General features: G+C 60.3%; 1 protein-coding gene across 2 annotated transcripts in view; it reads right to left on the bottom strand.

Moving 5' to 3' along the window:
* Window positions 1–2,297: 2,297 nt before the first annotated feature.
* LRP1 (LDL receptor related protein 1) overlaps window positions 2,298–21,039 on the bottom strand; it is an 81,928-nt gene continuing 63,186 nt past the window's right edge. For both annotated transcript variants that reach the window (XM_042992574.1, XM_042992575.1), the window contains 41 exons: window positions 20,805–20,954; window positions 20,598–20,720; window positions 20,171–20,287; window positions 19,862–19,990; window positions 19,466–19,588; window positions 19,231–19,371; window positions 18,958–19,148; window positions 18,009–18,192; window positions 17,819–17,904; window positions 17,525–17,644; window positions 16,831–17,018; window positions 16,490–16,695; window positions 15,791–15,979; window positions 15,071–15,219; window positions 14,552–14,645; window positions 14,315–14,431; window positions 13,945–14,064; window positions 13,482–13,604; window positions 13,202–13,327; window positions 12,672–12,788; window positions 11,888–11,994; window positions 11,651–11,783; window positions 10,678–10,797; window positions 10,443–10,565; window positions 9,955–10,095; window positions 9,710–9,844; window positions 9,518–9,637; window positions 8,328–8,596; window positions 7,599–7,777; window positions 6,996–7,102; window positions 6,632–6,748; window positions 5,995–6,171; window positions 5,708–5,848; window positions 5,432–5,605; window positions 4,987–5,148; window positions 4,396–4,570; window positions 4,101–4,202; window positions 3,885–3,949; window positions 3,685–3,775; window positions 3,443–3,587; window positions 2,298–3,274 (listed from right to left, as the gene is read on the bottom strand). In XM_042992574.1, the coding sequence (XP_042848508.1) occupies window positions 3,134–3,274; window positions 3,443–3,587; window positions 3,685–3,775; window positions 3,885–3,949; window positions 4,101–4,202; window positions 4,396–4,570; window positions 4,987–5,148; window positions 5,432–5,605; window positions 5,708–5,848; window positions 5,995–6,171; window positions 6,632–6,748; window positions 6,996–7,102; window positions 7,599–7,777; window positions 8,328–8,596; window positions 9,518–9,637; window positions 9,710–9,844; window positions 9,955–10,095; window positions 10,443–10,565; window positions 10,678–10,797; window positions 11,651–11,783; window positions 11,888–11,994; window positions 12,672–12,788; window positions 13,202–13,327; window positions 13,482–13,604; window positions 13,945–14,064; window positions 14,315–14,431; window positions 14,552–14,645; window positions 15,071–15,219; window positions 15,791–15,979; window positions 16,490–16,695; window positions 16,831–17,018; window positions 17,525–17,644; window positions 17,819–17,904; window positions 18,009–18,192; window positions 18,958–19,148; window positions 19,231–19,371; window positions 19,466–19,588; window positions 19,862–19,990; window positions 20,171–20,287; window positions 20,598–20,720; window positions 20,805–20,954 (5,717 nt within the window). In that variant the 3' untranslated portion in view covers window positions 2,298–3,133. The remainder of the gene's footprint in view (window positions 3,275–3,442; window positions 3,588–3,684; window positions 3,776–3,884; window positions 3,950–4,100; window positions 4,203–4,395; window positions 4,571–4,986; window positions 5,149–5,431; window positions 5,606–5,707; window positions 5,849–5,994; window positions 6,172–6,631; window positions 6,749–6,995; window positions 7,103–7,598; window positions 7,778–8,327; window positions 8,597–9,517; window positions 9,638–9,709; window positions 9,845–9,954; window positions 10,096–10,442; window positions 10,566–10,677; window positions 10,798–11,650; window positions 11,784–11,887; window positions 11,995–12,671; window positions 12,789–13,201; window positions 13,328–13,481; window positions 13,605–13,944; window positions 14,065–14,314; window positions 14,432–14,551; window positions 14,646–15,070; window positions 15,220–15,790; window positions 15,980–16,489; window positions 16,696–16,830; window positions 17,019–17,524; window positions 17,645–17,818; window positions 17,905–18,008; window positions 18,193–18,957; window positions 19,149–19,230; window positions 19,372–19,465; window positions 19,589–19,861; window positions 19,991–20,170; window positions 20,288–20,597; window positions 20,721–20,804; window positions 20,955–21,039) is intronic.

The raw sequence follows: 21,039 nt of genomic DNA, 5'->3' as shown, positions 1-21,039 counted from the left end.
CCAGAGAGGTAAATGCACACTTGCACCAAGAGACAGACATACCCAGCCAGGTACTCAGGCCCCAACCCCCTTCCTCGCCTTGGCAGAGAGGCAAACGTCCACAGACAGAGATGGACACACACACAGGTGTATGCTGGCACTGGCAGTCCAAAAGACAAGCCCAGGCACATACAAAGAGATACTCGGATACAAGGATGTGACAGACACCAGAAAAGGATCCGTGATGCTGAGAAGATGAGGCAGACACAGAGACAGCCAGAGAGACAGCCAGAAGCCAGGAGGCAGGAACCCGGGTGCAGAAGGGGCAGAGAGTAGAGAGGCTGGAAGAGGCAGGAATGGCCAGGCCCAAGGCCCCAAGGCTTCAGAATCCCGAGCCCAAGTGCCAAGCACAGGGGTTGCCGTGAGGAGGTAGATGGGGGCAGTGGGCATCCCCAGGCCTAAGGTACCCAGGGCAGCAGCCCATCACTAAGGTCCTGATCTTCTGGAGTCCTGACCCACCTCATCTCTTCTCCTTTTGCTAGTCTCAGGTCACCCCCTTCTGTCTCCAGCTACACACACACACACACACACACACACACACACAAACACATCCCGACACACACCCCCACTCCCATCTCTGAGTCTTTGCCTCTGCCCCTGTATCTCTCCATCTCCATATCTCTGTCTCTCATTCTGTCTGTATCAGCCTCTGCCCCTGGTTCTGCCCCTGTCTCTTCTCCATCTCTGTCTCAGACCCCTCTGCTGTCCTTGCCAGGTGAGGAGTTCGAGGACTGCCTCCTAGTAGACACTCTCCTGGCTGGTCCTGGTGGGCAGAGGGAGGAAGCTGACTGGAGGGGCTTGCGTTCCAAGCCGCAGCTGGGGGCCCCTCTTGCTCGGCCCAGGATCTTGAGGCGACAGGCAGAGAATCAGTGGCTCCCCGGGGGCGCCAGATGCACGGCTGGCAGAGGGAGGGAGCGAGGGGGTGGGGCTGGTGGTGGTGGTGGGGGGAGCAGGCAGGCGCTGAGGGAGGGAGGGGAGCCGGCTGGCTGAGGGTGGAGGGGGTGTGGCATAATAGCCCGAGGGAAGGAAGTGAGAGGCTAGGCTCCGGTCCGCCTGCAGGTGCATAATTAGTGTTGGGGAGGGGGCTGTGCTGGGCTTAAGGGTGAGCGGCGCTGCAGGAGTGCCTACGCCACCTGGTGGACAGAGGAGGCCACAAGCCTCCCTAAGCGATCAACAAGGACGCCCCTTTTCCCTCGCAGGGTCGCTCTTCCCTGGGGCTCTGGGATGCTCCAGAGACAGTGGAGGATCTCAGAACTGGCTTAGAGGCTGAAGCCGGAGGCGAGATCCCAGGGCCAAGAGGGTAGGGGAGGGTTCTTATTTCTAGAGGTGCCTAGACCCATAGCTTCCTAAAGAAAGGAATAAGCTGAGGAAGTTGAACCAGGGAGGGTGGCAGAAAGAAAGGTAGTGCCCTTCTTTGGGTGTTGGGTAACGGTTCTTCAGCTGCTTGCAGATGCCCTCCCTGAGCTCACATTTGCTGTAAAGGGGAGAGTGGTGCTGTAACTCTCAGTCGCCGACACTGTAGAGCCACGTGACTTTCTGCAAGAGGTTCCCCTCCCCCGGCAAGGGTTTGAGGTAGACTTGGGACCCCTTTGACTGTAGCAGTCCCTTCCTGTCAACCTCTGGGATGTCACAATGATTGGTGTTCTGAATCTGTTGGTGGCCAGTGAAGCCTGGCAAACTGGTCTTCTCAGCTCTCCTTCAGTCCAGCCGGCCGCCTCCCCCTCCTCCTGAATCTAGGGTTCTACTCTTGGCATCTGATTAATTAGACTCTGTGAGGATATTTGCGCTTCAGCAGCAAACTCAGGCACAGAGAGCTGTGTGGGACCACCCTGAAGGATCAGAAAGCCCTTGACAACCCCACTGTGTTCAGTTCTTACAGTGGGATTTCTCACTGTGGGAGATCGTTTTGGGTAGGGCTGGTGGTGCCCTGTAAGCGACAATGCAAAGAAACAGATTTTGGAGTTACTGTCCTAGAGCCACAGGGAATACAAGATCCAGAAAGGTGAAGTCACTGGCCCAAGGTCACACAGCCAGGAGAAGCAGATCTTCCTCATCAAGTCCAGTGCCACCCCCTTCCCCTGCCAGCCAGATGGAGAGGGAGGCAGCTCAGGGAGAAAGGCACTTCTCAAGACCAGACTCCCCAGTCCTGCCTCCAGCACAGAGCATGTCTCCCTCTGGTGGCCGAAGCAGGCAAGCACAGTCCAGCTCCCAGAGTCTGACACTCATAGGTAGACACAAATGGCTTTTTTCTTTCTTTCTTTTTTTTTTTTTTTTTACAATTTTATTTATAACAATATCTGTGTTATTTAGTTGTAAAGGAATTCAGCAAAAATTATTAAAACGTTCATGTCCCCAAAGCGGGGCTGCCCGCTTACCCTTTCTTGGTGTGCCCCACTTCCTCCTCATCCCCAGGGGAGGGAGGAGGAGGCTGGGGGACTGTTTACCAAAGAAAGTCTCCAGCCCTGGGAGCCGCGGTGGGGGCACTGGAGAGAGGGAGGGCCTGTCTGGGAGGGGTGTTGAGCATGGCCATCTCAGGTGCCCCTAGAGTTGGGGGCTGGAGCATCGAATGGCATCCCCCAAGAACTAAAAAATTCCATCCTTTCCTTGCTACTTCAGCCAGAGCCAAATCTTCCAGACAGGGGCAGCAAAGGACTCTCCCTCCCCAGAACTGGCCCTCAGAGAGCTGGGAGGGATAAGATGGGGGTGGGGCGAGAGAGGGGAGAGCCTTGACAAAGTGTCTTGAACAGGGAGGGGGGCAGCACCACCAGCTCTCCCAGTGGGGGTGCATTTTGGTGGAAGGTGGGAGGTGGGTACCTGTGAGCCACAGGAGCCCCCAGAGTCCTCCCTGCCCCCCTCCCTGAAGGCAGCATGAGGGGGGTGCTGAGGAGCAGGCAGGAAGGAGGAGAACGGAGAGAGATAATACTGTGCTCGCTTGCTCACTTGCTCACTCACATATAAAAAGTAATTCCTTCATTTTTACATTTATACACCCGGCAGGGCCGAGGAGGGGCTGGCTGGGCAGGAGGGGGCTCGTTGAAGGACTTCTCTGGCAGGGGGCAGGAGGCTCTCTGGGCTGAGTCCAGTGGTCAGGGCCCTATGCCAAGGGGTCCCCTATCTCGTCCTCAGGACCCCGGCCCAGGAGTTCTCGCTTCTCGTCCGTGCTGGCCAGGGAGTGGCGGCTGCCGTGGCCACCCATGTAGAGTGTGGCATACACAGGGTTGGTGAAGTTGGTGGGCTGCAAGGTGACAGAGGGTTCAGGTGGGGCACAGGGGATGGGATCTGTGGCCCAGGCGCCCTACCTCCCCCGCCTCCATTCCATCATCCGACTCCGTACCCTCAGTCACCCCACCCACAGCCTCTTGTCCCTGCCCTGGAAGCCTCCTCCTCTGTCCTCCCAGCTCACCTTGTCAGGGTCCAGTGCAAAGTCAGCATCCAGTAGGCCCCCTACGTCGTCAGGCTCCCCGCCTTCATACATCTTATACGTGGGGTTCCCAATCTCCACATTCATGGCCCCATTGGTCATCCGCTGGTGCTGGAAGCCCTTAGCCCTGGGGAGGCAGGATTATAAGGGGGCAGGGATGATAGGAGGGCAAGGTTAGGGTGATAAATGAATAGCCAGAATTTTCCAGACTCTCCACAACTCACCCTCGGACTCGCCGCTTGTACCAGAAAACCACTCCGGCTACCAGAAGCACCAGCAGGAACAACAGCAGAGGGATGAGGATAGAGGCCATATCTGGAGGGGAGGAGGTGGGAAATTGAGTCAGAGAGGCTCAGGGAAGTGAGGCCCAAATATCCCTGCTCCAGGTCCCTGAAGCTCTGTCTCCCCGTCCCCTGCCACCTACGTCCAGGCTGCTGCTGGCTGACCACCTGCTCCTCACACCGGGGCCCCGCCATGTGGGGTGGGCACCTGTAGACGGGAGGGGCAGAGCTGAGTAGGCATGACCTCCATAGTCATGGCTGCCAGGGGACTGGGAGGGGCCATAGGGTCCCGAGTGTCCCGCTCAGATTTGGGGAGGGGGAGATGGTCTAGGTCTTAGAAAGGCTCAGGTCCAACTCACTGGCACTCAGGCATCATTTTGCTGTTCATGGTACAGGAACCACCATTGCTGCAGTGGCCAACACAGGTCAGACAGCTGGGGGCCACCCGGCCATCAGAGCAGCTGCAGGAAGGAATGACAGGCTGGGTGGACTGGGAGGGGGTGTCTGAGGTGCTGAGGAAGGGGTGGGGCCGGGAGGGGGTGTTGGAAGTGCTAAGGAAGGGGCAGGGCGGGGGCGGGGGCAGGCCAGGGAGCGTGAGGCCGGGGCAGGGCAGAGTCAAGGCCGGGCAGAACCGTGGGGGCAGGCCCCACTCACTTGCAGGTGACGTCCCCACTCTGCTTGTTGACCACACAGGCTCCGTCCAGACAGCGGCTGCACTTGTTTACCTCGCACCTCGGCCCCTCGAAGTAGGCGGTGCAGCGGCACTGCCGGGAGCCGTCGGCGGCCATCTGGCACGTGCCAAAGTTCTCACAGTAGCTGGAGCACTGCCCTGCAGTTGGGGGGTGGGAGAGGAGGTGCCTCAAGCCCCACCCTCATGAGGGTCCTCCACAGGTTGTGGGTGGGGAGAGCCAGACACTAAGGGGACTCCTAGGTCTTTTAGGTGACTCTCACCTCCTCCTGAGCCCCCTGCTGCCCCCCTCCCCCGTCACAGGTTTAGAGTATAAGGACGTCCCCAAACAGCCTGGCAGGGCACTGCTTTCGCTTGAATAATCCTGATGCCACAGGGCTCACCACCTTGGGAGAAGTGTGCTGACACCTCTACAGGGATGGGGGGGATCACCTAGAGACTGCTTGAGCTGCGAATGGCCTCCCTCCCCAGAATCTGCCTCTTGACCATCACCCTTGGCTCTAGGTCCCCGAGCTCCTGTCATCCCCTCCCTTGGGGCCCAAGGATGGCTCACTCACGGTACTGGCAGCGGTCACCCAGGAAGCCAGGTAGGCATCGGCACTGGGGCTGGTTGCCCTGGTTGACGGTGCAGGTGCTGTTGTTGGCACAGTAGCCCGCACACACCTGCTGGGTGCATTTGGGGCCCGTGAAGCCTGTGGGGCAGCGGCACGTGGGCATGCCTGGCGGGAGAGGATGTGTGAGCGGGACCGTGGCCCACCCAGGCGCCGGCCCCACTGGAGGGGACCAGGGCTGGGAGGCCCGGGTGGGAGGCCCGGGTGGAAGGCACGCAGCAGAGGAACGGGGGCACTGGGGCTGTGGGCTGCGGGCAGGAGGGGAGACAGAGGGGGAGCAGGGTGGGACAGGGTCTGGGGATCCGCCCCAGGCAGAACCAGTGGGCTGAGAGGCGGGAGGCTGGGGCTGAGGAGCTGGGCGCAGTCTTGGCGGGAGAACTGAAGGCCGTACCAGAGGGGGAGGCAGCGCAGGTGCCCCCGTTGCGACAGTACTCCCAGCACTGGTCCAGCTCACACTTGTCGCCTGTGTATCGGGGCTGGCAGCGGCACTTGGGCTGCCTCCGTGCATTGAGGAAGCAGCTGCCGCCATTGAAGCACTGCAGGTTACAGGTTCCGGGTCGAGGAGCTGCGGGAAGGACCATCAGGGCACAGAGCCAGGGGAAGAGGGGAACTCAGGGAAGAAGGTCCCAGGGCAGAGGGTGGGGACCTGGGAGGGGCACAAGCATACCATCTGGTGGTGGCGTGGGCGAGGGCACGGCCACACAGGTGCCATTGTCCAGCCGCTTCCCATTGGGACAGGTACAGACAGGCCCGCTGGGGCTCAGCAGGCAGAGCCACTCACACTTCTTGCGGTCACAGGGGTTGGTCACTGCAGGTGTGGGCAGGGGTGGGAGGATGCTGAGCCTCGTGGACCCAGAATGTCCCTGCCACAATGCCCAGTACCCGAGGCTACAGCCTGGAGACTCTGCCCCCAGGCCTTCCCGGGCTCAGACTGGGCTGTCCCCCTGTGCCTACCTTCAGGCTGTTTGTGTTGGTGGTACAGGACCACATCGGAGGCGTGGCTCAGGCCCCCTGTCAGGTTGATCAAGGGGCTGTGTCCAAACTTATGAATCTTGAAGACACGATTATTAATGTAGGTGACGCCGTAGATGTAATCCTCAAAGACGTCGATGCTGAAGGGGTGACTTAGGCCTGGGGGAGGAGGTAGACTCAGAGGGGACTCAGGCCCTGGTCACTCTCCAGGACACCTGGGCTCCTGTGTCACCTCAAACTCAACACATTCCAAACAAAACTCCCCCCAACCTGTTCCACCTCTTGTGGCCACTACTGGCAAAAGGTCCCATCAGCCCTAGACTTCTGCGGTCAGGAAGGACTGCTGTTCCCTCTCCCCACATCTACTAAGCTCCTCCTGCCACCTTTGTTGCTTCCATGCAACTCAATGTCATTGGTAGAATGAATGAATGGGCAAGTGGGCCAGAGGGTGCAGGGCTGGTACACAGGGAGTCCAGTGGGGGTAGGCCTAGAAGGCACTGTAGGACTGTTGGGGGCCAGGATGAGGAGGATGGCAGGTGCTGGGTGAGGCCTTTGGACTCAGTGGGGAGGACAAGAGGCCCGAGGGCAGCGCTGGCTGAGGCTGCTCTAGGATGCTGACCTCGTTTGCTGTCAGCAGCCACGATGGGGTCCGTGCCATTGAGCCGGATGCTGCCGATGACTGAGAGCTTGGCATCTGCCCAGTACAGCCTTTCATTGTGATAATCCACAGCCAGGCCTGAGGGGAGGCAGAGAGCACTGTGAAGGCCCAGCCTCTGCCACCCCAGGCTCAAGGAAAAGCAGAAGTGTCTCCATGTTTGGGACAGCTCTACCCTGTTCCCATGACCACTGCCAGTCACTTCTAGAAAAAGCCTCCATAACTCATTGCCCATCCCAGTCCAAGCCCCTTCTCCTCCAAGCTTTAATGTGACCTCAGGCTCAGCAAACCCACCCCTCCCACACCCCTTGCCCCTGCCTCCACGGACCTGTAGGCCATTGGATGTTGTCCTGTACCAGTGTCTCCCGAAGGGTCCCGTCCATTGCTGCCGTTTCAATTTTGGGGTGATTCCCCCAGTCTGACCAGTACATGGTGCTGGGGAAGGAGAAGAATTGAGCATGGGTAGGACCTGAGGGCTGCCAGAGGAGGCTGAGCGAGATGGGCCACCAGGTTGTGGCTTGGGCATAGAGACTGCTGGGTATTGGGAGGAGAGTGTTCTGTCTACCTCCTCCAGAGAGAACGAGGGGAGTCAGGTCCCTGATCAGGTTAAGGATCTTTTACTCTAAAACTACAAGGTGCCGATCCAGAGACATCAAAGTGGGCAGAGCTGCCCCCTGGAGCAAACAAGCAGCCCAAACTTGGCTGCACATGATGGCCAGGCAAGTGGAGGGCAGGCCCCTGCCCGAGCAGGCCAGCTGGGGATTCTGGGCAAAGGCAGCACCGGGGAGCACCAAAGATGGAGGTGGCCTGAAGGCCCAAGGGCCGGAGGAGGACTCCGACTCCAGGGTGGTCTGGAAGGGGAGGGACACACCTGGGGATGCTGGGCTGCCCCAGAGGCTTCCCTGGCCTTCCCCCCGGGACCCCCGCATACCCTCTCAGCGGGTCCACCACAATGGCATGTGGCTCGTCGATCATGCCCGAGATGAGCGTCTTGCGGTTCTCGCCCTTCATTTGCGCCACCTCGATCACATCTCGGCCTGAGTCAGTCCAGTACACGTTCCCGGCCACCCAGTCGACGGCGATGCCCCGTGGCATCTTGAGCCCTGAGATCTGAATGGGGGAGGGTGATAATGTCAGGGGCTACCACCTTTTGTCTTCCTGCCCATTATCCCCACCTGCACCTGCCAGCTCGTCCCTGTTAAAAAGTCATCCCAGATCGGGAGCCGGTTCTCTGATTTTGAAGAGGTTCAATGGACACTTACCTTATGGGCCATACCTAGAGCTTTCACATGTTTTGCCGGATGAGATATTATTACCTCGCTCTACTGAGGAGCAAAGGCCCAAAGAGGTCAAATAGGTGGCTGAGACTGACACAGTGGATGGCGGTGACAATCAGGAACTGAACGTGGCTCTGGTGCTGAAGGCCAGTGTGTCCATCGTACCCTGCCACCTTGGGCTGCAATGTGGCAGAGCCAGCTACTGATAATTCTCATTGCTCTGTCCACCTGTCGTGCCCACAACATAATCCCGAATGCCTTTGCCCGTCAGTCTCACCCTTTGTCCCCTTCCACTGTCCTTTTCAAACCCTGCTCTGAACCCTCTGCTCTTTGCAGTCTTCCCATCCAATCTGTGGAGATCCCATCCCGGGTGGGGTGCTCACATTGAGGTGGGTGACACCCCGGTCAATCTGTCGCCGGTGGCGGTTGGAAGTGGTGGGAGGTGCGGCAGGTGGCAGGCTGCGGTAAGAGATGGTGCCTGTGTGCCAGTTGGTCCAATAGACACGGCCAGCCTTGACATGGACATCCATGGCGTCAATGCGGACACTCTCGTCACCCTGGAAGGCCTGCTCGTAAGCCGAATGGGGGTGACTGGGGAACAGGCTGCGGATCTCGTTGTCATCGGCGATGTATAGGACCTGATACTCAGAGCCTGGAGGGGCAAAAGTCCCGGTGTCAGGTGCAGAAAAAGGCAGGGGCAGGAGGCCAGGGCTGGGGGATGCCAGGCCTGGTGCCGGGATGTGCTCCCTCCTCTCCTTCCCTGAGCTGGTCCAATAGGACCCGCTCCTCCAGGAAATCTTCTCTGCCTCTCCAGCCTCAGGGACTTCTGTCTCCTCATTGTCACTGGCTGGCATCACCACACTGTGCTACATGCTGTCTGATATATGCCCGTGGGCACACATGCATGTGGGGGTGTGTGTGCACTGGCACGGAGGGGTGTAGGCACGCACCGGCACGTGAGTGCACCTGGACGTGCGTGGTGGGGCTGTGTATTCATACATGCCCTCGTGTGCACATGGATGTGTGTGCACGGGTGTTTGGGGGGGTGTCTGTACACAGGCAGGTGCAGGTGTGCGTCAGAGCATATACACGTTCCCACCCCCCCAAAAGGTGAATGAGATGATAGTTGTGTTAACTCAATGAAGGGAAACCTTTCACCAGGTGTACATACATCAAATCATCACCTGTTCACATTAAATATCTGACAGTTTTGTCAATTATATCTCAATGAAGCTGAAAATAAGAAGCAAAGGGGCTAGCTACAACATGATTGTGTGGTGACGCGCGTCTGTGTGCTCTCCTCCTGGGAGTGGCGGGTGAAGAGGCACATGTGGGATATGGGTATGTTGCCCCCACCCCAGACTTCTCCAGATGAACCAGCTCCCCAACCGGCACCCCGTGCACTGATGCCAGCCTCTGTGCTGCTGGCAGCTGGGCCCGTGGGTCTGGGCTCCTGCGCCTGGGCATGGGTGTGCCAAGGGGAGCACGTCCATTCACGTTAGCCCCATTTACACTCTGGTGTTGCATAGCCCCACCCACTCTTTCTGTCCTCTTCCGGCTGGTAGGCTGGTACCTTCGGCCTTGCAGGTGTTGTGAGTCTTCATGAAGTTGCGGGCGCAGCTGCAGAGGTGGCCACCCTTGGTGTTGTTGCAGAGCTGCGAGCAGGTGCCGAAGCGCAGGCACTCATTGATGTCTGAGGGTTACAGGGGAGGGTCATGGAGAGTCCCGGGTTTCTTCCCGCCCCCTCTGAGTCCCGCCTTCTTACCTTGGCATCCGGGCTGGCCTGGCACAGTGTGGAAGCCCGAGCGGCAGGCGCAGTAGGCGGCTTTCTCGGTGCGCACGCAGCGTGCCTCATCCCCGCAGATGCTGGCGTTGGTGGCGCAGCTGGTCAGCTTGGGGTCTGTGGGGGACAGAGTGGGCCCTCTCTCCTGAGCCACCCTGGGCTTGGGCCTGGGTTCTCTGGCCCTCCGCAGGCCCCCCGCCGCCAGTTCCTTAGCACGCAGGGCTCACCGATGCTGCAGTCCTCCTCATCAGAGCCGTCCCCGCAGTCATCGAACATGTTGCAGCGCAGCGAGGAGGACAGGCAGCGCTGGTTCCGGCACAGAAACTCCTTCTTGTCTTTGCAGTGGGGGGTCTGGGCCGTGGGGGGCTCTGGGGAAGGTGGGGGCTTCAGATCTGGATATTCACCACCCCGGGGCCTCCTCCCACAGCCCCCCCTCCTCCCCCAGCCCCCTCCCAACCCCCTGCCCCCCCACTGTGTCTGGGGCTGTTTGTCAAGCTTCAGGGGATGCTCCACCTCAAGACCTAGGGCACCGGGCAGCCTCCCTGCCTTCCTCAGAAACCTCTCTCTCCCAAGGAAAGGCCCCCAGACTCCCCACAATGGATACTACTCCCCCCCCCCCTCCCCGAGTTTCCACCTGGCCCGCCGCCACCCACTGTGCAGTACCCAAACTATCACCCCCGCCCCGCCAGGCTGCTTCCACTGGCCCCCTGCTCACCACAGTCCTCCTCATCAGTCCCATCCCCGCAGTTGTCTGTGCCATCGCATTGGCGCCCGATCCACAGGCAGACGCGGTCGTTCTTGCAACGGAAGGGCCGGTTAGGAGGGCACACAAACCTGGCTGCAGGGGTGGGAGGGGACAGAGCCAGAATCAGCCTTGGGGGCGGTCCTGCAGCGCCCGGGGAGCATGAGAGCCCCGCCCCCCGCCCTGGGCCCCGCCCCCCCAGCCTCACCGCACTCCTCCGGGTTTTCGTCTGAATTGTCCCCGCAGTCGTCCTCGCCATCGCACTTCCACGCCAGCGGCTTGCACAGCGTGTTGTTGCACTGGAACTCGTCCAGGGGACAGGTCCGCACTGGGCGCCGGGGGCGTGCAAAGAGCCAAAAATGAGCCCTGAGCCCCAGGCTGGCTGCTGGGGGGCAGGATCTTGCCCAGGCCCTTCCCACCACAGGAGGTGGCCCAGAGGGGTCACCAGGCAAGCAGTGGTACAACCAGAATGAACCCAGGTCTCCTACCTTTATACCTGCTGGGCAGCTGAGCAGAACTGCCTCCTCTGGTATTTAGGGGAGAAGAGGCCTTTTTGGGGAAGTGTGTACACAGAGGCCAAGAGTGCCCTCTTTCTCTAGTGGTTGTAGCAGGGCACTGGGGCCTACTGTAGTTCATGGCAGGCAGAAAGGAGGAGCACTGGGCTGGGAGTCAGGAGATCCAGGTTCCAGACTATCAAGGCAGAGCCAGGATGTCTGTCCTCATTGTTGGGTGGGTCTCTGCTCTAAGTCCCAGGCTTCTCTTACCCAAGCTTCACAGTGTGGCCTCGGGCCACTGAGCCCAGCCAGGTTAGCCAGGGGCAGGCACTGTCTCGTTGCTCCCGGAAAGCAAAGTGAACAAGGACTCTGTTTGTCAGGGCAGCTGATTGCCCTGTAGGAACTTGTGGGGTGGAGTCTGGGTGGACACAGCCAACAGGTTTCTGCTGGATTTTGGTCCAACTGGCCCCTTGACTAAGTGCCGTTGTGGAGGGAACAACCTGTCCCAACGTGTACCCAGAGGCCCTGTGTGTTGTTCACTGCTATATCCCCAACGCCTAGAACGGTGCCTGACACATGGCAGGTGCTTAAGAAATATTTTTTGTATGAACAATGACTACAGAAGACAAAGAATGAGGTGAATGACTGGGCCACATGGTGGGGTGGGGGGTGGTGGCAGGGCCTCACCGCCAGTGCCACAGGCTTCCTCATCACTGCCGTCCATGCAGTCGGCATCCGCATCACAGCGCCAGCGCAGAGGGATGCAGTGACCACTCTTGCACTGGAACTGGTCCATGTCACAGCGGGGAGTGCAGTCTTTCTGCGGGCACAGGAGCAAGCATCCTGGTCAGATCAGGGCACCCCTGTAGCTCTGTCCTGATTCTTCTGAGGCCATCCCTCCCTCCTTCTCCTCTCCCTACACACCTCGTCTGAGCCATCTGCACAGTCATGGTCCCCATCGCATTTCCAGCGCCCAGCAATGCAGCGGCCATTGGCACAGGAGAACTCGCTCTCAGAGCAGGGCCGAGGGGCTGGAGAAGGACAGGGGAGAAACACGCCCCAGGAGGGTGGGCACAGGGACTCAGCCCTTGGAGTATCTCCAGCCCTTGGCAGAACAATACCACCCGTCCTTGTGTCCCTGAAAGCCACAGTTGACTGGCATAATGACCACGTCAGCCAACTGGCTGCCCTCATGGGATCAGCTGGGTACAGAGGAGGCTCACACTTACCCCTCTGGGGCAGACACACGAGAGAGGGCATGGGTCCCTGGTTCTGCCCTAGGGACAGACTGTGTGCGGGGGGTCGAGGGGAACAGGAGAGGGACAAGACCACTAAGACAAGCACCAGGGTTTAGGGAGAGGCCAGTAAAGGATGATGGGCTGAGGCACAGCACGGGGACGGATGGGTGGGCTCTGGGGCAGTGGCAGGGGGTGTGGTGGGAGCAGGGGCACATCAGAGACACCTACCTCTGCAACCCCAAGAGGACAGTGTGAAAATGGAGAGAAACATGAGATGAGGTGAAATGGCACAAACTCAAATACACGACATGGAGTGGGGTGGGGTGGGGTGAGCAGGGAGGGGGCACCTGACCCCCAGCCCTGGGAGGCAGCCACCTGTGCCGGCCAGCCTGGTGGGGACAGGGGTGCTGAGAAGGGAGGAGCCCCAGGTCTGTGGGGGTGGGGCGGGGCGGGGGGGTGGGGGGACATACTGCAGCTCTCCTCGTCTGAGTTATCCCCACAGTCGTTGTCATAATCGCACTGCCAGCGCCCTGGCACGCAACGGTTGTTCTTGCAGCGGAACTGGTAGGGCTCACAGGTGCGCTCGTCTGGGGAGGCAAGATTGGGAGGCAAACATCGGGGCAGTCAGGGACAGAGCGGGGACAGGCCCGAGGGTTTCAGACAGGCATGGGCAGGATGGCCAGGAGTGGGAGAAAGATCAGTGGGGGGAGGCCAAGCAGTGTTCTGAGATTCGAGAAGGTTATGGGGCCCAGTGGGACACAAGTGGGAGGAGCCGCTTGGGGGAGGGGATTAACGGAGCCCCCTCTGTTAGGCGGGCAGAGAAGATTCTGCGCGGGTATGTGCCGAGGAAGTGCCGGTGGAGGCAGGGACGGGGAATCAGACAGGGGGTGGTGGTCAGGAGAAGCCGAGTGCCAGGCGGCTTGAGCCCCAGTCAGCAGGTGGCCTGAGTCCTGTCCAGGCCGGATGCCTTCCCCTGAGAGCGGGGTCTGGGGAAGCTCACCACACTCCTCCTTGGGCTCGTCGGAGCCGTCCCCACAGTCGTCCTCTCCATCACACTTCCAGCGAGCGGGGATACAGCGGCCGGAGTCCTTGCAGCGGAACTCATCCACTCCACAGGTCATCTGGGCTGCAAGGGGGCAGCTGGTGGTGAGGGGGAGGATCCTTGCAGGAGCGCACCAGGAGGGCAATGCAGTGGCCGCTGGTCACCCGGGGTGGGGATGAGGTGGGAACAGCAGACGCAGTGGAGGGAAGGTGGGCTCTGGGGGCACCAGGCAACTCACTGCAGTTGGCAGGCTCATCGCTGCCATCCACGCAGTCGTTGTCCCGGTCACAGACCCAGACTCGGGGGATGCAGCGCTTGGTGATGGAGCACTGGAACTGGTTGGGGGCACAGGTCACTTCGGCTGCAGGGTAGGGGGAGAGAATGAGGACCTGCCCATTTTTCCCCCACCACAGTTTGAGATCACCGTCTTCTTCCTCTTCCAAGCCCTGGCCCTGGTCCCACTAGAAATTTCTTAGGAGAAAGGGACAGTTTATCTCCAATTTTGGTGCTTTTTGTTTTCTGAATCTTCACCTTTTCCCAGCAAACCAAGTCATACCCTGTATAATTTATGTCACCCATCTAATAACATTACTTGACAGCCACATGGCCCAGAGAAGCGGTGGGTAGACTTCAGTGTGCAGTGTGTTTCTGTGTCTGTTTCCCCGCCACCCCGCTCCCTGCCCACAGCCCCGGGCACTCACGGCAGTCCCTCTCGTCCTCCCCGTCTCCACAGTTGTCCTGCCCATTGCAACGGAAGATGCCGGGGATGCAACGGTTGGTGTTGGTGCACTTGAACTGACTGGGCAAGCAGACGTGGATATCTGTGGGAGGTGGGGAGGAGGGTGAGGTAACTAATGGGGGGGTAGAGGATTCAGGAGCAGCGAGGGGGCACCTCATCCCCTCAGTGGGAGCATGCAGGTTCAGGGCCTAGAGCAGCAGGAGTCCAGCCTGGAGAGGAGGCTGCTGTGGGCTGAGCTTCCTTGTCCTTGGAGTTTAGTAGGAAACCTCCAAGTTCCGGGGAAGGAGAAAGGGGGAGGGAGGAGGGCAGACAGTGGCTGGGCAGCCCTTTACCGCAGTTGGCCTCGTCACTGTTGTCCTGGCAGTCGTTGTCCCCGTCACAGATGAAGGCAGGGTTCGTGCAGATGCCTGTTGAGCACTGGAACTGTCCTGGGCGGCACTTGAATTCGGCTGCCAGGAGGGGAGCCACAGAGTCAGAAAGGCTGGGGCTGGGCATGGCCACTCAGAGCCTGGAGAGTCAGGCTGCCCCCGGTGCAGGACCCTCTTGCCACCCCTGCTCTGGGCACTTACGACAGTCCGGGGGCTCGTCTGAGTGGTCCCCACAGTCGTCCTCTGTGTCACATTTCCACCAGAAGGGGATGCACTTGTCATTCTTGCACACAAACTGGAGGGCAGGTGGGGGCAAGAGGGGTTGGTGGGGGTCTGGGGAAACTCAGGAGACTTTCTTTTGGGGGGCTGCGATGTTTCAAAGAAGCGGGAGGACCAGGGTAATTTGTGGAGGTGCTGAGCTGGATGGAAGGTTGGGATATGATGAGTGCGGGAAGGCCAGGTGATGGGGTATCTGTGTGGGGGTCAGGGTGGGGGGTGCTGGTAAGGGAGGGTCAGGGTTAGGGTGTGGGGGTGTTTGTGTGAGGTGACAGGTATAAAAATATTGCTGTGGGGAGACAAGAGGTAGGCAAGAAATGTGGGGGTGTTAGCGTGGGAAAACCAGATGCGTGAGGACATTAGAGCGGGTGATGGGGTCCGAGGAGGAGTGGAGGTTGGGGGAACGAGGCATTGGTGAATGGGGGTCAAGGGGAAGAGCCTCACCTGACTTGCTGTGCAGTTGGACACACAGGTGCGCCCATCGCTGCCCAGGTAGAAGTTGGTAGGACAGGCACATTTGTGGCCCCCACCGGGGGACAGTAGGCACAGGTTGCTGCAGCCGCCATTGTTGACCTTGCACGGATGATTGGGCACTGCCAGAGAGAAAGTGGCTAACGGGCAGCCGACTGGACCCAGTATATGGGCCAGGGCCCCCTGAGCCACTGCCCTCTGGCAGAATGAGGGCGGCACTCACTGATGCCACATTTTCTGGTCTTCTGAAGGCTGCCTAGCCCACTCTATTCTGGACAGAGGCAGGACAGATCCAAATCCTACTCCTTTAGGAAGGAGCTGAAGCCAGAGAAGGGAGACGACTCTTCTTGAGGTCCCAGGATCAGGCCAGCCCTGCAGCCTCATATGCTGCCTCACCTGTGCCCTCCCTTGGGTACAGCCCGCCTGCCTTTGGGGTCCTGCCTTGGCGGTCCACACCTGGACGCACCCTACTTGGCTGGCCTCAGGGGCTTGCTGCTACAAGACTCCTGGGATGGACCCAGGCTGGGCTGCAGCTCCTGAGAGCCTGTTGATAGCCTTCCTAATTTCCCAGTGTCTGGCAAGCACTGCTCAGGCAGTGCTAGAGAAGAACCAATCCTGCTGGGCCATATCCTTCCCCGGGGGCCCTGCATGCCAGGCTCACTCTTTGCTGGCTCCCACCCCTTGACTGCTCACCATCTGGCTGGCGCAGGGCGTGGAAGACATGCAAGTCCATGGGCCGGTGCAGGGTGCTGATGAGGAGTGTCTTGTTGGTGCCCGTGGTCTTGTGGGCTCGGTTGATGGACTTTGTCTCCCAGTCGGTCCAGTACACGTAGTCCTCAAACAGGGTCAGTGCGAAGATGTGTGGGATGTCCTGGCTCAGCACTGCAGACGGGGAGGGAATGGGCCCAGCAGCCAGTCAGCGCCTTCCCTACTGGACATCCTTAACCCTACAATAACCCTGTGAGGTGGGCGCCAGCCCCCGTTCCAGATGGTTAAGTGGCTTCCCAAGGTCGCACAGCTAAGTGGCAAAGCTGGAACTCAAACTCAGGCCTTTCTGACAGCAGGTTCCTGCTCTGTAATATTAGAGGATGCCCTGTGCCGAAGCACCCCAACCCCAGGCATCCTACTCTTGTCTTTCTCGGGGCCCCGAACTGTGCATGAGAAGTAACTTCTCTTTCTCCTTCAGATGGTGGCCTCATGCCTGGGCTTGTCCAGGGGGCGTACATCGGGGTGCTCTGGATCCCCATTCCCCTGGGGAGATCCCCATTCTCAGGCTATGCTGTCTGACTTTTAACCTTATTCTTGCCCCAAAGGCCTGATCCTCTGTAGCTCCAGACCCCACCCCCGACCCCCAGAGCTGCTGTGCCCAGGCAGCCTCACTGGCACACTGACCGACGTGGCGATTAGAGCCATCCAGGCTGGCAAACTCGATGTAGTCCTCACGGGCATCAGCCCAGTAGATGCGTTCGGTGACGTAGTCCAGTGTCAGGCCGTTGGGCCACGTGATCTTGGTGTCCACGATGACACTACGGCCAGACCCATCCATGCCTATCCGGCCGATCAGTGAGTGGTCACCCCAGTCTGTCCAGTACAGGTACCTGGCAGGTGGGTGGGCAGTGAGCCCCAAGAGATCCAGCGACTGGTCCCACCAAGAGCCTGCAGGGAGGCTGGGCCTGGATGCCTGAGCATACTGCTTGCTTCAGGGGCTCCCCCAACCCTCCTTGCCCTCGTACCCATTCTGCACGTCCACCACCAGAGCTCTGGGCTCACGGAGGCCAGAGCTGACCAGCACCGTCCGATAGGCCCCGTTGAGCTTTGACACTTCGATGGTGTCCCGACCTTTGTCGCACCAGTACAGGTTGCCACCCACCCAGTCCACAGCCAGCCCGTCAGGGTTGCTGAGGCCTGTCCGGTGCAGCACCTGTGGGCAGAGGCAGGGAAAGAAGAGCTCTGGATGACCAGGGGTATGACCCTCAGTCTCTCTGGGGGCCCAGCACCCCCCCAACTGTGAAGTAGAGCTTCCTCCCCCAGCTTGCAGGGAGGACAATGGATGGAAAACGCCCAGGCCCAGGCCTAGTGTCAGCTGAGGCTATAGGAGAGGGCACCCCAAACCCCACAGTGCCTAGGGGCGTGAATTTAAGAGAGGGCAGCCATAAGGGGGAAGCTACTGATAATGAGGGAAAAAGCAGGAGGAATCTCCTAGACCTCACTCTCTGAGCTTGGAGCAGAGGAAGAAGCCAGGACAAACAGAGTTAGGCAGTGACTTCGTGGGGAAGGAAGAGGAGGAAATAAATCAGTGGGATGCGATGGGTGAGGGGGAGATGGCCTTGAAACACAGTGAGCCCTCTGGGGAGGGGCACTGTGGCTGGATCTCTGGCCCCCGAAGCCTAGTTTGTCTGCTGAGGAGTGGGCTGCCCCTGGCCTCACCTGCACATTGCTTCCGTTAAGGTGCATCCTTCGGATCATGCTGCCCTGGGTTGTCACGTCTGTCCAGTAAATCATCTGCTCTCGGTAGTCAAAGTCCAAGGCGACGGCGTTGTTCAGGCCCTGGGTGTGGGGGGTGGGGGATGACTACAGAGTCAGGACGCCGGTGGCTGGAGGAGTGAGTAGGAGGTGACGAACATGGGCCCAAGTGGGGAGGATGAGGGGGCTGGGCGGGGAAGGGAAGATAGCTCTGGGCCTGGGGACAGGGGTGGGGGTGAGGAGGGCCGGCTCTGGCACCTGCTTCAACAGCGTGTAGTTGGAGCCGTCCAGGTTGAGCTTGCGCAGGTAGTACCGGTTGGCAAAGATCAGGAATGGCTCCTCATCTGGAGACAGAGCGTCCTGGTTCAGCTGCCAGCTGGGGGATGTTCTGGCACCCCCAGTCCCCAGCTGCCTGAACCATCCGACCCCCTCCATGCGCCCGTCTCACCAGTCACCGCTTTGCAGCTGTGGGGGTCGCCGCCGCGGGGGGCGTAGCCCTCTACACACAGACACTTGTAGCTGCCGTGCGTGTTGATGCAGCGCTGGCTGCAGGGGAAGGTCGAGCTGCACTCATCCACATCGGCACACGTCCGGCCGTCATCCTTCAGGCGGAAGCCGGGGCGGCAGCGGCACTGCAGGCACAGGGAGGCTTGGGCTGGGGAAGGGGCTGTGGTCGGAGCCTCTCGCCCTGGAGCCTAGAGCTCTGGTTCCCTCCACCCCGGGGGCTGGCTGGCTCCGCTGGGGAAGCCCAGCCTTGAGGGGTGGGAGGCAGGCAGCAAACAGATACTGAGCCATCTGGCTCTCACTCCAGCTAAGCCACTGCAGTGACTGATGACCACCCGGTTTCTGTCCCCAGAGGTCGATGCTCAGGCCTCATCTTATGTGACCTGTGAGCATTATCTGACAGAGCTGGTGGTGCGCCTCCTCCAAGGTTTTCCTCACACGGCTCTTCTCCCACGCCAGCGGCTGCCCCTTCTCAGGCTCCTCTGCCAGTCCCCCATCACCTCCCTGCCACTGGTGTGGCTGAGCACAGGCCATCTACACGCGCTCCATTGGGGAGCCTATCCAGACTCATAACTCCCAGATTCTGGGCTCCTGTCTGGCCTCTCCCTTGACCTGCACACCTGGACTTTGGCGCCTGCCTGACATCTGCACACCCCTCCCTCTCCCGTAGCCCTTGCTGGCCCTACTTTCCAAGGGGATGCAGAACCCAACCAAGTAAAGGTTTTGATTTTGTTCCTCTGCTGTGTCCCCAAGTGCCCAGAGCACTGTCTGGCAGAGTAGGTGCCGAATGAGCCCTTGTTGAATGAACGAACAAATGAACGGACGAGGGGTGGAGAAAGGAGCTCCCGCCAGCCTTGGGCGAGTGGAAGCTCCCACTCCGGGGTGGGGCACACCTTGAAGCCAATCTTGAGGTCCTCGCAGTCCTGGCTGCAGCCACTGAGCTTGCGGCTGAGACACTCGTTGACATGGCAGCCGCGCTCATCTGAGCCGTCACCACAGTCATCCTGGCCATTGCAGAGCAGCGCCTCGGCCACACAGCGCCCACTGCTGCACAGGAACTGCGAGGAGGCGTTGCACTTGTGCTCTGCAAGGGGTAGGGAGGGCAGGTCAGGGGGGCCATTGGGCCAGGGATGGAGGGTGGGGAGGGGGCCGTGCATCGGGCCCACCTGGGCTGGTGCAGTGTGGGTTCTTGGGGGCCTCGTCGCTCTGGTCGTGGCAGTCATTTTCCCCATCGCACTCCCACTGGCGGGAGCTCAGACAGCGCCCATTGGCACAGCGGAACTCGTTGGGGCCGCACGTTGGGTACTCTGGGGGAGGAGGGGCCGGGTGAGTTTGGGAGCTTGGGCATAGGGAGGGCAGGGCGCACCCCTGGTGCCACCCCCAGGGAGGCCCCGGGCTCACCACACTCCGGGGACTCGTCGGAGCCATCGGCGCAGTCACGGTCATGGTCACACACGAAATGCTTAGGGATGCACTGGCGATTTTGGCACATGAACTCACGGTCATCACAGGTGCTGTTGTACACTACGGACAGAGACAGACATGGCCCCTCAGCTCCCCCTGACTAGCTGATGACTGTCACACGGGACCTTGGTGGGGTCTGAGTGGCAGAGTGGACAGAGAGCACTGGATGGAGGGTCCAGACACCCACGTGGGTTGTAGACAGGGCTCTGCCACTGACTGCCCAAGGGACCCCTGCTGAAGCACTTCCTCTCCTTGATTTCAGTTTTCCCTACTGCAAAGAGAGACTGTGGCTGCTTGCTGCCCGCCCCACTCCTCATGGCCCCTGCCACTCACAGCAGCCGGCCGCGATGCTCTCGTCGGCACCGTCAGCACAGTCCTTGTCACCATCACAGAGCCAGCGCTCGGGGACACACACATGGGTGCCCGGGCAGGAGAAGGAGGAGGGGCCGCACGTCTTGCCTTCTGTGGGGGGAACAGGGAGCCGCTGGGAGCAGGCACAGCGGGCCGGGCAGCAGGGGTGACATTCCCACCACTGTGCCGTCCATCCCTCCCGTAGTAGGGCATATGTACGTGCGGGTGGCATGGGGGGGGCTCTGTCCCTCCCGGGAGCAACTCCCCGACCCGATCCCAGCCACCTCTCACCACAGTGAGCCGCCTCATCTGAGCCATCCCCGCAGTCATCACTGCCATCACATAGCCACTGCTTGGAGATGCACCGATGGTTCTGGCACTCAAACTGGGCCTCCGAGCAGAACTTGTCTGGGGCAGTTGGAAGCCAAAGTGAGATGGGGGGAGGGGATGGCATGGCACTGAGCTGGGCAGGCAGGTGTAGGGTGCATGCCAAGGCATCCCTCTGTGGGGGTCAGCATGAGCTAGAGAGATGCCCCCTCCCCCCCGGGGGTGGGACCTGGGGTTAAGGCCCTGGGTGCCCTTTTCCTAGGAGGACATTTCCAGGGAGGGAACTAAAAGGTGAGGTGTGGACAGTGACTCAGTAACTCTGGTGAAGCCCCTGCCCGCCATGGGTTCTCTGGGCTCCCAGCTCGGGTGGGTGGGCCCTGTGGTCACTCACTGCAGTGGGTCTCATCCTCGCCGTGCTCACAGTCGTCTTCCTTGTCACACGTCCAGCTCATGGGGATGCAGCGCCCACTGGGGCAAGCAAAGTAATTCAAGGGGCATCTGGGTCTCTTCACTCCTGGGGGGAGAGGGAAGCATGAGGGCACTGCCACCCTGGGGGGGCCGCCGCCCGCCGTGCATCTGACCCAAGGCTGGTGTAGACCTGGGCAGTCGCGTTCGTCGCTGTAGTCCCCACAGTCATTGGCACCGTCACACACCCAGCTGGGTGCATAGCAGAGGGAGGTCCGCTCACAGGGCTGGAAGCGCACTCCTTTCACCCCCAGGCGGAAGTAGCTGCTACAGTCGGTGGCGCCTGGTGGGGGCAGGGATGAGGGGTGAACCGAGGTTCCCTCCACACTCCCTCCCGGGGCAGCTGCTGGCCTGACAGTGGCCTTGGT

The sequence above is a fragment of the Panthera tigris genome, chromosome B4 (genome assembly GCF_018350195.1).
Source record: "Panthera tigris isolate Pti1 chromosome B4, P.tigris_Pti1_mat1.1, whole genome shotgun sequence".
Lineage (NCBI taxonomy): Eukaryota > Metazoa > Chordata > Mammalia > Carnivora > Felidae > Panthera > Panthera tigris.
The sequence above is the reverse complement of the archived record's forward strand: the minus strand, read 5'-3'. Positions and strand labels throughout refer to the sequence as shown.